The 17,449-nt window shown below is 39.7% G+C and overlaps 1 protein-coding gene across 1 annotated transcript in view; it reads right to left on the bottom strand.

The window, feature by feature from the left end:
* Positions 1 to 17,449, bottom strand: part of SRGAP1 (SLIT-ROBO Rho GTPase activating protein 1) — a 50,415-nt gene that overhangs the window by 22,156 nt on the left and 10,810 nt on the right. Inside the window, exons 5-11 of the mRNA XM_009577269.1 lie at positions 17,238 to 17,435; positions 17,034 to 17,118; positions 12,660 to 12,687; positions 10,239 to 10,341; positions 6,555 to 6,615; positions 6,318 to 6,395; positions 4,661 to 4,795 (exon numbers count right to left, since the gene is read on the bottom strand). Coding sequence (XP_009575564.1) covers positions 4,661 to 4,795; positions 6,318 to 6,395; positions 6,555 to 6,615; positions 10,239 to 10,341; positions 12,660 to 12,687; positions 17,034 to 17,118; positions 17,238 to 17,435 — 688 coding nt within the window. The remainder of the gene's footprint in view (positions 1 to 4,660; positions 4,796 to 6,317; positions 6,396 to 6,554; positions 6,616 to 10,238; positions 10,342 to 12,659; positions 12,688 to 17,033; positions 17,119 to 17,237; positions 17,436 to 17,449) is intronic.

Here is a 17,449-nt window from a genome sequence, read left to right as displayed (position 1 = left end):
AATCCAACTCAAATATATGTGTATGTTAACTCAGCAATGCCACTTACAGGTCTTTCAGATCTATTTAAGAATGCATTACTGGAGGACAAACACAATGGTCTCCACTGTCACTTAGGGAAGGAAACAGTTGTTGTCATTTTGTTGAAACTTTTTCAGGAAGAGTTGACAATTCAGAATATAGTTTTTTACTTTTTAAGTAATAGGCAATAGTCTGGAAAAGCAATAAAATAATTTCCTTCCATAACATTTATGCCTTTAGGTAAATGGACACTGCTGGCAGCAAGGGATTGAAATGATGAAAATCAGAAGGAAAAAAGATGTAAGTTTTCATCCCTCCCGGCATCTTAGTATATCAACAAATTTAAGGCAAGGGAGATAAACCAAGAAGAATTATAATGACCTGAGCAGAAGCTAAGCTGTCTGGGTAGCTGAGATGTGTCTGCTGCTGCATTGCATAGCTATGTATGTAGAAGTGATTCACGTGTATAAGAACTCACACCAGGAGAGGAACTGCAGTTCCCCAGCCGTGAAGGTGAATTATGGCCAGCCCTCAGCACAGCTTCCGTACCCTCTGCCTACAAGTAACTCCTGTTACAAATATTTTGCTTGTGTTTGGCCCAACCTGTTTCTACAAAGGGGCAGAAAAGAAGTACAGTGCAACTCTCCTCCCTTTCCCCCCACCTTATTTTACCCTCTGGATTGCAGAGTGCTGCTGGGAGCAATAGTAGCCACTCCTTTTGCTGTGAATGCAGAATTATGGCCCATAATCAGATAGATTATGTTCTGTCCTACCTTTCATGCTTGCTCTGGAGAAGTCATAATTTGGCCCAAATTTTATCTAAGCCAGTTCATAAGCCCAAACAGAATAACATTGTTCTCATGAGTCTAATTAATACAAATTGCCCTAAAAGTCACAGTCATTTTGCACCATTCCACTGTATTTGCAAAAGGGAAAGCATTAAATCACAATGCTCTATTTCATTTGGAAATGTATGCATAAATGCAAAGGAATTCCTCAGTGGCTGTACTGAGGAAAGGTTCATTTTGCAGCTGTAGCCTCAATTATGCTTGACATCCATAACTAAGTACTTCAGTTTCAAGGGGTTTTTCTCTGGCAACATTACATTTCCATATAAAATGTGTGACACTCTGCCCTTCTGCAGTTCTATGTGAACATTAACTTTGTGAATTTGCTTTCTCTCTCCCCCCCTTTTATAACAATTTCTGCCAACGATTAAAAAAACCACACTGATATTTATCTTCAAAAAACTATTTGAAAACAACTTAATGTTTATTTCTTCCCTCACTGTTTATCAGATAGTGAATGCAATATGAATTAAGAGTATTTAAACCCTCTTAATTAAAAATGTGAAAGCTTTCTGGACTTCACATATCAATTGTGATGTAAAGAAGTTACAGTAACGTGTGTTCCAACAGAGGAAAGGGAGTCTGGCCCCGCTCCCATTAACATGAAGACCAACATATTTAATATGTGAGGCCACATGAGCACAGAAAAAGAAACTAATGCAACTGTGACAGGTTCAAAGTCTGAAGTGGGAGAAAAATCTTGCCTAGAGTGTCCTCCTTTCTGCAAGATATATAAAGCGTTAAGGTTAAAAGGTAGCAATGGCAAGGGTCTTTGAGACAGACGTTTTTGATAGTACGTACCACTTAGGTGCTATTTAAACTAAACCATGACAGGTAGTTTATTCTGAAATGTTTGTTTTCTAAAAAAACCCCAACATCTTATTCCTGGAAGTAGTGGGCCACTTAACGAAGCGCATAGACTAGGTACACAGCTGTAAAAACACTCCACCCCAGGCTTCTCAGATAATCAGAAGATGCAGTCACACTGTTTCCAGTGTGTGGTTCTGGGGCTGGCTGTGGGTGCAAGGCACAAGAAAGTTTCTTTCTTTGCTCACACCACATTCAAAATCCCCACTGCGACAACACAAGCTAAACCCACCCCAATGTGCTCAAAGAGAAAACCCCTTTTGTCCTGCCATGTTCCAAACCTACCTCTCCTCCCTCTGCTGAAGGAAGGCATTGACATGCCATTTCAGAGTGCCCCGAAAGATAACCTTGTGGAAACCATACCAAACAACAACTAAATCATCCTCCCCTGGCTTCCCCCCAAATCTGCCAGAAACAGATCTGGGACTCTTAGAACACATTACGAGGAAGAAAATCCTCTGCTTTCTTCTGTAACAGCAATAGCAGAAGTCAAACCTAGCAGAACTACTCAGTCATTACACCTGGTTTTGACAAGCTGTTGTAGAGATGATAATCCAGACTTATGACAGCCTCAGCCAGTCTAAACCAGGATCAGATGGCAACACCTCTTTCCCAATAACTGTCCCACTTAAAAATGTGGTTGGGAAAAGCAGTGACTTTGTTTCAGGCTATTGGTTGTTACTGATTTCAGCTCTGCTGGATGATACTATTATTTAAAAAAAAAGGCCGTCAACTCTTTTGCAAGAAAATAATCTGCTGCCTACCTTCAACATGCAATAGTTGGACATCCTCTAAGGACACCAAGGCCTAGTACTAGGGATCTAGTATTCATTGCCATTTTCCTTGAAGTTCTTAATAACAAAAGACCATTTTGGGATAACTGAACTGGAACCCTCTCAGACAGTGATGCTCTGAGAGGTTGGTTAATCTCTCCCGCCTGTGCAGGTGCCATGTACACATGCTCAGTCCATTCAACTTCCACCCCTCTTTCCAAATACCCCATCCTGTCTTCAGAAGCTTAATAGTGAATGGAAACTCTTTGAAATCATCCAGGTTCCTCTTCTTGGAACACATTTAAAAGGTTGTTTTCGGCAAATATTTTTGCATCTCCTAAGCATTCACTTGTATAATCTCTGTAAGCCGAATACTCATTCTTGGTATTTTACAATTCTATTTAAAGCTCTTCAACACACCAGAGTGCAATACCATCTCCACATATAAGAACCACCTTTTCTATTTTTCTTAATGCTTAGTCAAAATAATAAAGTCATAAAGAGATCCAATGGGTAGAATCTGACAGCATAAATTTTGAAAAGGAAATCTGGTACAAATGTTTAACGATGAAAGTGATTAATCATTTGAACAGCTTATCCAAGAATGTGGTAGGTTTTCTGTCAACTGAAGCCATTAAATCAATAAATTTTTCCAGCAGACATGCTTTAATTCATCCAGAAGTTATGGAAATCAGTGCAAGATTATTAGGTAAAGTTCCATCATCCCTGTCATGCAGAAAATCACTCAGTCAAAACCATTCCTTTTTAGATTTCAATTTCTATGACTCGCAGACATATTCTGGGCTGTGGCATGGCAGTTAGCTAAAGCTGAACTCAGGCAGAACCAAGAATATGCCTCCTAAAGAGACATTGTCTCCCTCAGCATCAGGGATCTGACTGTTAAACTGCGGTTTTGAGGTCCTTCAGAACTCCTCAGTACCACTGAGTCTGTACATAGCAACAGCTGCAGAAGATCCGGCAAAAAATGAAACACAAGATACTGCACATAGACCTGGTCACAGCGATCCACGTATTCGTAACCTTCAGGCCGAATTACTGCAATCCTCCCTATCTGGGAAGGAAACCACACACGTTGGGTTCCCCTGGCAGGGAGCAGAAAAGCCCATCTGCTGACCAGCCCAGGACACTGTGCACACATCCATCTGCGGTCCTGGCTGCTGGGCTGAGACCAAAGGGCCATTTTGGCCCTTTGCCAAAATAACACAGTTTGGAGAGAGCCTACCCTAATTAATATCCCAAAGGACTGGCCCTCGTTACCTGTGAAACTGCCTCTTTCTCCATTCGGCTGAAGCAGGCAAGTTACAAAGGAAGGGCTGAAAGGAGGAAATTCTTCCACAAAGCTAGCACCTCTGATCACTTCTAATGGACCCACAGGGAACAGTAAGCCTACCGAGGGTTGGCTTGGCCTCACCACTCCCCAACATCTGCCGGGATCTGTGAACTGGAAGAGGTTTTGTGCACGCCACAGCAATTCACTCATCCACTGAGAACTTCCTAAATTACTACAACCTCTCTGAGTTCGGCTACAAACACCAGCAGTGCACAGACCCATGCAATGCTCCTCCAAGGCATCCCATTACAGCCTGGTCATGCTTGTGTGTTGGAAGGCAGACAGGGCAATTCTGCAGACAACACTCAGCTGCTCCCCTCTGTTCCTGCACTGAAGGGTTTTCCTGCTGGTTGGACTGGGGGTTTTAAGCTGAGCACAACAAAGGTCCAGAACCACACAATGTCGAGCAGTTGGTTACTTATTCACCAGCACTGACTCCAAGCTGCGGGGCACGAAAAGCTTTGTGGAAAGTAACGTACTCTGTTTGCACGGTCATGACTTCATCCCCTTCTGTCTGCCCCAGTGCACAGAGGAAAATAATAATGTGTTTAAATTTAACTGTCTCTTGTATACCAAAAGATATTCTTCCTGCCCTATTAAACAAAGAGTTGTACTGTACATTAATCCCACTGGAAAAAGGGAACAACCACAGCTGCAAGTATGACTAATAACTGACCCAGACTGTTACAGATGGCAAACAAATTGTCTCAGAAAAATCTGTGAAGTTAGCTCTTTTTTCAGGCTGCTACTGTATATATGAAAGTAAAATTCAATTGAGAAAGAAATAGAGATTTCTACTTACTGATACAAGAAATAAGATCATTAAATCTTTCCTTAGGAAAGACAGGATTTTCCAGCCCTCGGAAATAGAGCTTCAGTACTCCAGCAACTGAGTTAATGTCATGGTTACTTTGGTCATCTGCCAAAGGATTTTCACCTTAAAAAGTAAATAAAGTGAATGAAACACACATGCAGGAGCATTCTTGCATGCAACATTTTTATAAGTGAGTGACATTTTTGGGGTTTTTTGTTTTTAGTGTGTGGGAGGTGGCAATGCAAGCATTCAAGTAAGATAATAAACACTGATTTAGAAATCCCAGGCTATGATTAAACTAAAAACGGCAGCCTAAATAAAGCTTCCTTTAAATTACATAACCTAGTGATCTCTTAGGCCCTGAACTTCCAACTAAGTATTTAAGGACATGTTATGATTTACAGTTAGTAAAATAAAAAAGCCAAATGTTCTTAATTGAATAGGGTTTCTCAGACTATTCTTTGGGAGCTTACATAAAGCAAATCTAGTTAGATAACTCTTTGAATTGGAAATCTGTCTTCATTCTGAAAAACAAAAACATTCAGGAATACGTGCAACCATTCTGTGAAAACACTGTATGGGAATTGAAACCCTAAAGGCCATGACAGAACTATGTGCAATTTTAAAGACTTAATCTTTATTTTCAAACACTTTAAAATACGTGTATCTTCCAGAATAATGCTACCTAGGAGAAGCAGTTAGCAATAAGGCTGATTTAAAAGGTGGAGAATAGGAGGATGTGCCTTCACTTAGCATGTAAAAACAGCTGCTTCACATATCTTGTCAAAGACAAGATCAGGTTTAACAAGATATATAATTAATCCTGGGGAGAAAAATACTGTGCATATTTTCTCATGCTTTTAGTCACAGGACTTATTGCTCCAAGGGTTTTTTCATTAGCAGATGATCTGCAAAAGGTTCTCCTGCAAATTAAAAAAGCAGCCTCTAAAACCCAAGAAAAGAGAATGTAAGATTTTAAAAAAAATTGTAAGTAGTATTGTTTTAACACAGTTAGGGGATTGCGGGATCCTGGCTCCCCTAGCAGAGCAATCCTAGGCTGGGTGTTGCAAGCCACTCATGTTTAAAAAGCTGTTTTCACTTCCTGGTATCTTTCCCATAATTTCTCCTCTGGGGCTGAAGTTTCCTTTGGGAATAAAAACAGTGGTTGAAAATGGAACAACCCTTTCACAGTCCGAATTCTCATCGATCGTGATGCCACTTTGGCAGAGGGACCAGAAAGTTGAGCAGTTGTATTCCAGAAGATCAAGTAACAGGGTTCTCAAATTGCATTAAGTAGTCTCTTGAATCTAATTAAAAAACATAATCTTTCCTTTCTGAGGACCTTTAAAATAAAATATAGACAAACTATTATTTGCAGTTTATCATTAACAAAAGACTAAAGTTTACAGCTGATTCAAGAGTCATATGCCTTGTCTAAACAAAATGAAAAACAACCTCAAGCTCCTAGGACGTAACAAGGCAAAACCATGTAGATGTCATCATTATACTTCATCTTTAAGCATATGACAGTGCAAAGTACACAACGTGCATACAAACTGCTTAAACAGCCAAGAAAGTAGTTAGAATTTAAAAGATTTTAAAATGTCAGATATTAAGGTGCTCGAATGAATGAAAATGCAATTACCTCTCTCAAACGAATTTTTAATATCATTGACTTCCACCTGGGAACCAGACACTCTAAAAATTCCCTGATGCTGAAGACCTGCAGCAAAGATGGGAGACAGTGGTGAGAAACGAATCTAGTTTTTATAACACTTTTAATCTCTTTAAAAACAAAGCTGTGGTGGTAAATGCATTATGCAAAAGATACACAAAAAAGTCAGGGCAATAATGAAATGACACAGTATGTTTCAGAGCTTACCGTATAAATTGATAAATCTGATACAGCTTTCCACGATGAGAGGAATGACTTGTCCTGAATCCTGGAAAAACAAGAGCAGAAAGAGTGAACTGCAGACCAGAAAGAGGAAAACTCCCTACTCTGGACTGAATGTGAAAATGCATTTTCTTGGTCAATCCAGATGGACATACAGTGCTGGCAAAAAACCACATAAGAAAACATATAATTTCTAACAGAGTTCTCTTCCCATTTAGGAGGGAGGGAAAGGAACAGGTGAAGAGAAAAGGTTACGGTTCTTCATTAAAATCATTGAATCGGGAAATTCAGAGACTTCATTCTCTACCTCTGCCACTCTATCTGGCTAACACTGTATGTGACATCTAAGCTCATGCATGTGTTTTAGATTTTTGAAGCAAAATGAGTTAAAGCAGTGAATGTGCCTTTTAAAAAGTTTATTATTAAGAATAATAATTCATGTTGAAGATGATGTCTCTGTACCCATTTAACTTACCTTTCTTTTCCAGGTGGAGAAAATCCTACATGGACCTAATTACACAGGACCTAATTCCTCAAGGGGCTTTTGTTTTTTTTTGGTAAAAAATGTTGATCGCAAACAGGCCTCTTCTGGACCTGCGGGACTATCAGAAAAGTTCTTGGAGAAGAGCCACCAAATAACATTGCATGGGGTACCAGCAGTCTCCCTCCTGACCTGAGAGCGCTCCTATGTGCTCTGCTGATTTGCATGTCCTAACGTAGGGCAGACGATGGCCTGGCACACTCTTCCAGGCTGCGCTAACTAGCTGGTAATACCCTGGGTGGTGGACTGCAGCCACTTTGAGCTGAGCACATGGTTCAGCTGCCTCTTCTGTAGGCACCAGGCGTCGGGAAAGGGAGGTCACAGCCTACACCTCCCCACCTGCAACTGGCAGAGCTCAGGAATCAAAGCTCCTGGTCTCAGCCATGATACAGCAGCAGGTCTACAGCTACATCTTCAGAAGTTAAGAAGAGGTGTTTTAATAAAGGAGAAAAAATGCTTGTGACGGTAGAGGGAGAAGGTGACTATACACTAATTTTCAGCGAGTTATATGTCTCTTTCTTTTAAACTGCTGATTTTCCAAAAGAAGCGTCACAGTCCTTCATCTGTGTGTTTTGGCACTTTAAAAAAATGGATGTTTTACCCCAAGCACATTAATGACTACAAGTCATCAAATATCTATTAAAGACACAAATCATACGATTAAAAATTATTCAGAAAAGTTGTTGCTTACACTGGAAAAATTACTGTTTCATAAATAATAAGTACCTTTGAAATTCTTGTCTTGGAAGCTATAATTTTTTTTTCCAAATGAACTTCAAATATGTAAGCGCTCAGAGAATTGACTAATTCATTTGAAAGTTTAATATAAAACCATGAATTCAAAAGCACCCTGTAACGCAGAATATACATTTCCTGTTACAAACTAGTCCTTCATTTTCATGCTAAATTACACTAATGGGAAGTTTATGAATTAAGCCCAAGTAGAAGAAAAGCCAACTACTAAAAAAAGTTTGAAAAATAACACACAGTGAAGCAATGAAACAATGCATTTCCTGAGATCACCTAACCCCGGATCTTCTGTGTACTCCATGCTGTTTTAGTGGGGCTTACAAAAGACTGTACTGCTAATTATGCTATTTAAATTGTGGCTTGTTTGTCTTTTAACTTAAAATCTAGCAAAGACTGGCTAGCCAAGAACCAGTGATGTCTGGATAAGCACCTTCTGTTTGAGTTGTGTCATGATTCAGTAACAGCTGAATAAAAAAAACCTCATGGAACAGGTTAGTTGCTAAACCCAGGAATACTGTCATCTTCACCAACACTGAGCAGCCTGGCTCTCCAAAAAAGCAGAGTATTAGAAAACATGCACAACATGCACCCGTATCTCCTGTTAGTACACTGGCTCATGCAAAGAATGTAAAGCCTCGGAAAAGATAGTGTTTGCAGTAAGAAATTACAAAAAAATAAATTACTTGCATACCCGGTTTTGGAGAATCTGTTCAGAACCGCGCACAACTTTGTAGTTAAGTAATTCCCTGAAACAATCTAAACTAACAGCTTTGGATTTTGGATTTAATGACAGGAAAATAATTTGAAGTAACAATCTGCGTTGGTGAAATATCAAGAACAGTGACATACGGCTGCTGTGAATTTAATCTGATGTCTGTAGTCAGTGAATGTATGTTTGGGACTAATTATCATTCCTTATGATGCAAAAATGTAACAAAAAGCAATTTGGTGTGATGCTGTATTTCACTAGCTGTAATCCTTTTGTGCCTGTCAAAATGACTCTTCCCTATCAGGAATGACACGGTCTTTGGGCAGGGATGCTTTCCTAGGTTAGCTCCCACGCTGGTGAATCTGTCATAAGGCTACCAGCTTTCTTTTCCCCTTTCCTTTTGAAAGACTAACTATGTAGTACTCCCCACTTGCCAGTAAGCCCTGTCACCCACACTGCCATGTAGCATAACGCTCTTCTCTGTGAGGGAAAATGACGGGGTACCATTTCTCCTATTTGCTCTGTGCTTCTCTAATCCATGGGCTTTTTGTTGTGGGAGTTTCTGCTTCTTTGCAAGAAACTGTTCATGATATTCATCTCTTGCATCATGTCATGATTTCCTGAAAGTCTTTGCCCCTCACAGCACCACCTGCATAATAATAATAGCTTTCTCTATAGTTGTACTGAGGGTGGCTGAAAGCTTGATTCAAAGACAGCTAAACTGGTGTGTTGTCACTGAGCACAGAATTTGTTCTGCAAAATATTTGCTGCTAGCTATGTTGCACAGAAGAAAAAAAAATCCCTCTAACATTCAAACCCAGTTCACAGAGCTTGCAGTCAGGAATTTCATTCACTGTGTTTATAAATATATTGTTACATTTTTTTTTAAGATTTCTTTCCCTTGGCTCTGTCAGCTAGTGTCCAGAGGCACTAATTGACTGTGATGAATGAATAAGGAAATATCCATCATTTAAGTCTATAATCACTCCAGAGTTGTGCTCTGGTTCAGTTTTGCCTGCTGTACTCGTACACTCATTTCTTAATGCAAACTTCTCCCTCCAGGTCTTTGAAAGAACTGATTTTGACACAGGCGTGAATGCAACCCGAGAGCGAGGCGGAGATGGTTCTCTTGTCACCAGAACTATACCTGATGTCTCGTGTGAGAGTTCCTTCGGCCTCGGCTAGAAGCATTATTAGAAATAAAAGTATGAGAAAGAAGAAGATAGTAAATACAGCAAAGATACAAGATCCAGAATAGCGGTGATCACAATTTCACACAATATAATAAATTCCTAAAGTCATAGGAAATCAAAAGCTGGATATCAAACCCAGGGTAATACTGCTTCTCCACAGACTTTGAACACTGAACATAATGAAAATGGCAAGCAGGAAATTGTGCTGAGTCGTGGGATGCACCACTACATCCTATCTTCAACATGATGCTAAGTTTCCTAATAAAACCAGGCTGCCAATACTATCCCTACTTGATTAACAAAAGCGTAGGGAGGTTTTTTCCCTCTGACTTCAGGAAGTATTATATTGATCAACCGGGAAAGAAAAGAGCCCCAGGACAGACTTAAACATAATGATCTGCCTCAGCTCACGTGAGGTGGCGACCATTATAGCAAGAAGTGTTGAGATCAGCCACTGGGGTGGCTGGTGCCAGTACCTTGATGAATGACTCCAAATCACCATTAAACAACTTAGCACTATACTGTGATCGGGGTCTGGGCTTCCTGTGTTTCTGGGGCTTAGGGGGAAGATTTGGAGGCCTAAGGGAAGGGAATATGATTACTGAGCAAAGTAGAATTAAGTCACACAATAAAATGAAATGTCTGTAAACTCATGGCAAAACAACAGAACATTGTAAAGGGAGAAATAAACACAGTACTTATCAAATAAAGACTTTCCATCAAATTTAAGTGTAACAGTGATTAAAGAGCGGAGAACTCCTCCATTAAAAATGCATTACTTACGGATAAATATTGTAATTCTTTATGAATCCCTGCTTTGCAGTTTTACCATATACATTTATTCCAAACACTGCACAATTGGAATGGCCTTTTTTGTTGCGGTCATGCATGAAATGTGCAGCAACCACTGGAATTCATCCTGCCAGCCACACAGCGGCAGAACACAGGCCACTGGAAGCACCTCTTATCAAGCAGAAAAGTTGCTTCATACTGGAGAAGCTTCAAATGCAAATTAAAGCTGCTCAGCACACTCTTAAGATGCTTCAAAACCAAATGGTCTGCATTTTCGACTAGAGCCAGGAAGGTTAAACAGCTTAAGCCTTCCACATCCAACCATCAACAACTTCACACAAGAAAAGAAACACCTTGCAAATTAGCTAAAGGAATTAAAAGAATATCATCAACTTGAAACAAATAAACAAAAGCAGCATAACACAAAAAAAGAAAAGGAAGAACACACAAAACTCTGGTCTGCAAAATGTTTACCTAATGTGTTACACATGTGGTGACTACAAGTGAAAGAGATTACAGGAAATAAATATTGTTCTCTAGGTCACAATTTATGTTGTGAATGTCAGGGCACGCTACCTGCCAACAGCTTCTCTAGTTCCCCTGCACCAGCACTCCAATGTTTCTACAGATTTTTCAGGAATTAGCAAAAAATCAAATGTTTTGGGGGAAACAGTGAGGAACAATAATGCATAGAACATTAAGTGGTGGGACTTTGGCCTGTTTGGGTACTACCTGCTATTTTAAACTCATCTTTAAAGATATCCTCTTCCCTTCTACAATTTAACTTTGACCTTGAAGAACATTTCGTTTACATGTCTTACAGTCTGGAAACTTAACTGAACCTTGGGACAATAGGCAGGTCCCAGCCGGAGCCGGGGAACTGGTGCTGAGGAACGGACAGGCAGGCCCTACTCCCTCAGAGTTTCTTCCTCTAAGTGACCAGCTGTGAGAAGATAGGAGGTAAATGGCTTCAAGCTGCTCCTCCACTTTACTAAGGTAAAATCATTGCTTAAATCCATCATCTTCTTTCAGCTGCTTACACAGCAGGGAATTTAGGATGATGTGAGCCTGATGAGTCACCTGCTTTGGAGTCAAGAAAGAACATTTTTCTCATTAGACATAAGCTTGCTGACTTTTGTGCATTCCTGGTAGCACCTGGGCACAGAGTTAAAGTTAAAGGCACAGGTCTCAGAATTGATGTCAGCAATTGGGAAGAATGCTCTCATTTGTTACCGGTTTTCAACTGGGGTTGCGTAAGGAAGCAAAAAGGAGAAAGAGAAGGCATTGAGCAAGGATGTATTGCATGGAAAAGGAAGGGAAGAGTCAGACCAGGAAAGCTGGGCTGGATGTTCCTGCTGTCACCAGGATGGGAAGGGCGGTGCCTGTAGTGGTGATACACACAAGCGGCAGCTGCAAATCCAAACAGTTGCCACTGCCCCCCACAGCCTGATACCCTGGGGGCTTCAGCACTCCTCTGTGTTTATACGTCTAGAGGCTACGTTGCAGGTGTGGCATTACACAACTGAAAAAATATGTGCTGCACAAAGCAGGGAGATCTGACACTGTATGCCTTCTCTTCTGTGAATATATAGACCCATTTAAGTATAAAACACATGGATGCTGGGGGAGGCAGGTATTCCTGTCCAGAGCTAGGTTGTCAAAGATGCAGCCTATCCCCTAAATTCATCTCTATATCAGGTTCTTCTGAACTGTGTATCCTGACCAAGTGAATTACAAACCATGAGAGGCAAGGTATCTCCAGCAACTGAAAAATATTTCTTTTCTAGCACAAAAAAGCCCCCTGCAACTTCCAAATTTGATGTGTGATTCACAAATATTTTTAAGGATCTCCCAGCTTGTCCCACCCTTGACACTGGCCTAAGCAGCTCACAAGAATGAGGACGATGAACAGTCTGGTCCCTTACCCATCAGCATGCAGAAACAGAAATGCTGAATGTTAAAACACACAGGGCCTGTACACAGTTTATGTAATAACAGCAACAGCAACAATGTTATATACCCTTATGAACTTGTTCTAAAATTTGTAATTTCTAAGATTTTATTACATTTGTAACTCTAAATCAAGTAAAATAAAAATATCTTACCTTGTTGTCATGTATTCAGCCCTGTGACCTAGAAAAGTTCAATAAACAGGAAACAATCATTTGCAGGTTTTAGGTAGATTTTTTTGTATCTAAATTACACTTGGCAAATTACTTTTAACCCTAACTTTCATGTTACCAGCAAAAGATACATAATTATACAACAAACAGGGCAGTGCAGTTATCTACCATCTCCACAGTTACATTTAAAATACAAACACAACCCATGTTATGGAACAACTTTAAGAAGCCTACCCACAGATTAAAGAGTCACTTGATACTGTAAATAATTTGAAGTAAAACTCCAAACAATGTCTATTGTTTGTGCTCATGTGTTTTAGTGGCTAAATCAGTATGGAAATAAAGCTGCGCCAAGATTAGATTACATCTCCCCTTGTGCCTTGTGTCTAAACCTGTTCAGTACTGAAAATACAGAGCTCTAGACATGGCTTGCTATTGAAAGACTCCTTCCCCTCTTTTGTCTGTGTATTGCAGGAAAAAAATACAACGCTACCACTGGGAAACACCACAGAGAACTGCAGAGAATTGTAAAGAAGCAAATACCGTATTCCAGAAAGGTTCCGGGATAACCTTTGCACAAAACCAGACCAGTAAGTTAGGCATGTGCATCGTGTCAACTCATGATAATGAAAAGCAAAATAATGAAACAGGAGGAAGGTCATGCTATGATAAGTTCCAATCAGCCTAGTTTTCCCAAAGGGAGATTGTGCCCTATTAATTTATTAGAATTCTTTGAACATGTCAGTAAAATACTGTATAAAGGAGAATCAGTTGAATTAATTTACTTAGACTTTCAAAGGCCCCTGATAAGTTTCTTCACAAGAGGCGACTAAAGCAACTAAACAGCCGAGGACTGAGTGGCAAAATATTCTCATTGATCAAAAACTAATGAAGAAAAGGGAAAACTGAGTGGAATTAAATGGTCTTTTTTCATCATGACAAAAGTGTAACAGTCATTTACCCAAGCCTTCCCATTAGGGCCATTTACGTAATACATAACACATTTATTAATGTCTTGGGGAGATCACAGCAGCTAAGGAGGCAGAATATTGTGCAGATGACTGAAACACTTTTGTATCAAGTCCGGACAAAACTGTGAAGCCCTTCAGAGAGGTCTAACCATGTTAAGGAACAAGGCACACAATGGCAAATGAAATTCAGTATTGACAGTAAGGAAGATATTAAGGAAGAAAGCATTAAACACCTATGCAGCTAACAGAACACAGATAATTATACTGACTCTGAAAATCACTCTGAGCATCACTTGGGCTAGGTCTAAGTACATCACTCAATTTGAAAGTGACACCAAAAAAGCTTGTCAGATTGCAGAAAGAACGAAAAACAGTGATATGCAAAACATAATATTATCTGGAAATGTCCAGGTGCACATGAAATACTGCACAGTATTGAAAACCCTCATCTGAAAATACATTTTCCAGTACCAGAAGAGTGGGGATCTGCAGAAGGTGGCACAAAGAATAAGCTCTGGGAAAAATCTCTGGCATTAATAAGACATGTGAAGATTGTTGACATCTATTTTAAAGAGGTGAAAAAGAGGGATGAAAGAAGAGTATGTAAAATAACCTATGACAGAAAAAGGGGAAGGCAAGGGCTTCTCCCTACTCATGTAACCACGGAAAGTTCATTGAGACTAAGAATCCCAATAATAAATGCTAGCAAAACAAAAGATGTTACAAACCCCAAGCCTGGGGGATTTTAAACACATCTCTGGTATTTAACAGATTAGGGCAAAAACTATCTGGGACACAGAGGCAATTTCTTTTACAACTGCTTATTCTCTTTCTTGCATTTCCCTTTGCTTTCTTCATTCAATAGATGAGTCTTGGATCAGAATTAACGTGAGTATCAGTGTACTTCCTATGTTTAGTATCAATTTCATTTGAGTATTTCTCGTTTACTTTTCCAAATTTGTAGATGCAGACTCAGCACAGAGCACTTCATCTATCTCCCTTGTGCAGATCATGAATATATATCTGCTGTGTCCATAAACAGCAACAGACTGTAGTAGGTAGGTGATGAACTGGAACAGAAGCCAAATGCTGTCAATGTTGTGGACACCAGACTGGAATCTGGATTTATTCAGCCTACATCCTTATATTGTACAGGTTTGAATAAAAGCAAGAGAGGTTGCCAAAGGAAAACTTGCAGTTGAGACAATCCTCTCCCTCTTCCCCCCTTCTCCTCTGCATTACTTAACACAGCACCCTGTATTATTTGTCTGCTGTGTTGCTGACATTAAAGCTGCCAGAAAAGGCAGCTTGAGTGGAGCAGGGGAGCAGCTCGCTTCCTATAAAATTCATTTCTATACTAGCTACAGCAATAATGTTCTTAACCCCACCATAATTCTACCCTTTCAGCCATCTCCATTCAAGAATCCAGGTCCTCCTTCCCAGGCATGTGCATTGTAATGCAGGACATGTCTCAATAGAAGGGGGTACTTTAACTTTTTAACCTGTAAGAATGATGGTTTTTTCTCCAAGTATCAGCTTTGAATGTGGATGTATACGTTGGGGGTACTATTTGTACGTGCTATGCTATGATTATGCAACAACTATGTGCAAAACCACGGTGGGCAACACAGATTAACTACTTGGGGTTACAGCTGGTGGGTCGAAGGGAACTCTTCAAACAGAATGGCCCAGAGCCTGACAGCAATTTATCACTTAGGTCATCCTGCTGAGAAGTTTTTCTTTGGATTTCCTTTCACGTAGTTCTTTACTTACTTCTTTCCAACATGCATTAGGCAACAGACTCTGTTGCCGTTTATGTTTCTCCCTTCAGTACATGATCATGCATTTTACTGGGCTTCCAAATAACAAACATTCACTTAATTTTTCCAAATACATTTTCTGTGAGCCTTTGGAGGAAAATTTTCCTCTTTTTTGACTAACATCAGCTGCACATTGTTTTGCGTGAATAAACTGCTCAACGCACACATTAAAAAAAAAAAATCCTACTAAATGAAAACTTCCGTGAGAAAGAACATAATGTAGTTAGTTGTCTAAAAACAGCTACCATCTTCTACAGTCCAGCCTTGCAAGAAAACGCTGTTTATTTCCTACCCCCAACCTCAGTCACTCCCTGGACAGGGGTTTTGTTTGGGTCATAGCCACTGAAATGTTAATAGCTCTTTAGGCACCTCCACAACTGGATTTGTGGATCTGGGCTTTTGTATTAAGAGCAAGAAGAGATCTGATTAACAACAGATTTTTGGCAGTAAAAAGAAAATAAATTGACATATCCTTTCGAGACACTCTTTAGAGAGCAAGTTTCCTTTCTTGAGTGAACTTTGAATTATAGTCTTTAACCTTCAGGAGAGGATTTTTACTCTTTGCGGTGTAATTCACTTCCTCTCAAGTCTGTAACGCTCTGTGTGGCTAGTCCTCAAACCTTGCAGTGTGATTCTCCTTTTCCCTTTGGTCGATGAGGAAGTGCCGGTTGGGAGGGCTGGTAAGAGGTGGGCTGGAACTGTGCATAGTGCCTGATCCATTACTGCCCTAATTCAGCTTTACTTCATTTGATCATGGACATCTGCTGACTTGGTTTATATTTTAAGATGTATTTTTAAAAACTGTGGAGAGTGTTCAGGACAATGGATAATTCTCTGCTATCATAATTTGTAGCTCAATAATTTTTTTTTGTAATGCGATAATTTTATATGCAATAATGACAATCAACAGGTATAGGGCTACTTGTTAAGTTTTCAGTCATTCCAGTTTACGATATGCAAATACTTTGTAGAAACCCAACATTAAATTAAGTCTATAAGAGCCTCACTGCTGACATTAGTGAGGTCAGGATTTCACCTTTTACCTTTCATAAATGCTCTATTGAGTTGTTAGGCTGCAAGAAGGACATTCATGTCCACGTGTCAGAAATATTGCACTAGTGAGTCCATTGTCAGAGATGCATCCTGGATAATTCTGTATGCTTAAAAAACCATCACTCTCCCCCAACTCTTAAAGAAACCTCAAGTCAACAGAAATCGTTAGGAAGTGGAAACCATACATTTGTCACAGCTCTTAAATCACCCTGCACTGACTGTGTCAGCTCTCCTTTCAGACACGAGATTTTTCATTCAACAGTTCCATTTCCAAATATAGTCACTTGTCTAAACATCTGCGCAGTGGAAATAAATATCTGTTGAAGAAATAAAATCAATTTATAGTGCGTACTCTTACCACTGCACCAAAATTATGACTGGTAAAAATCAAATCTATGCTTACTGGACAATTAAGTGTTAAGTTTTGTAATTTTTTTCCTGCATACCTTTGCATTTCAGTGGGTTCACTGTAAAGTCTGGAATCACTTTTCAGTTTATTGTGTGATATTTACCTTCTCCGAGTGTCCTCTGCAGCAAGTCATGTTTTGCTTGAAGTTTTGTGATGAGATTACTACCTTCCAGATATTCTCTGAATTTCTGTAGAGATGCAGATCAATCTATTACTATGTATGGCACATAAATTCCAGGAACTTCTGCATAATGTTTACTTCAGGTGTTTGGTCTGTATCACATGAATGAGGAAGCAACCAACATACCATGAAATAGAATTGCTCTGTTTCCTGCTGGTTAGCTCTTCTTTTTGCAATGCTAGGCTTACTCAGGTATGTCTCAGAGACTGTTGACTTCACAGACTCTGTTGAGCGACTGTGCTGGAAACATTCTGACACATCATAGTCTTCAATGGTGACCATATCTTGTATTGTCTGCAGGGTAGCCTCTGTTGTTTTCTTAACCTGGTGTTAAAAAG

This window comes from Fulmarus glacialis, unplaced genomic scaffold (assembly GCF_000690835.1).
Source record: "Fulmarus glacialis isolate BGI_N327 unplaced genomic scaffold, ASM69083v1 scaffold44874, whole genome shotgun sequence".
Taxonomy (NCBI): domain Eukaryota; kingdom Metazoa; phylum Chordata; class Aves; order Procellariiformes; family Procellariidae; genus Fulmarus; species Fulmarus glacialis.
The sequence above is the reverse complement of the archived record's forward strand: the minus strand, read 5'-3'. Positions and strand labels throughout refer to the sequence as shown.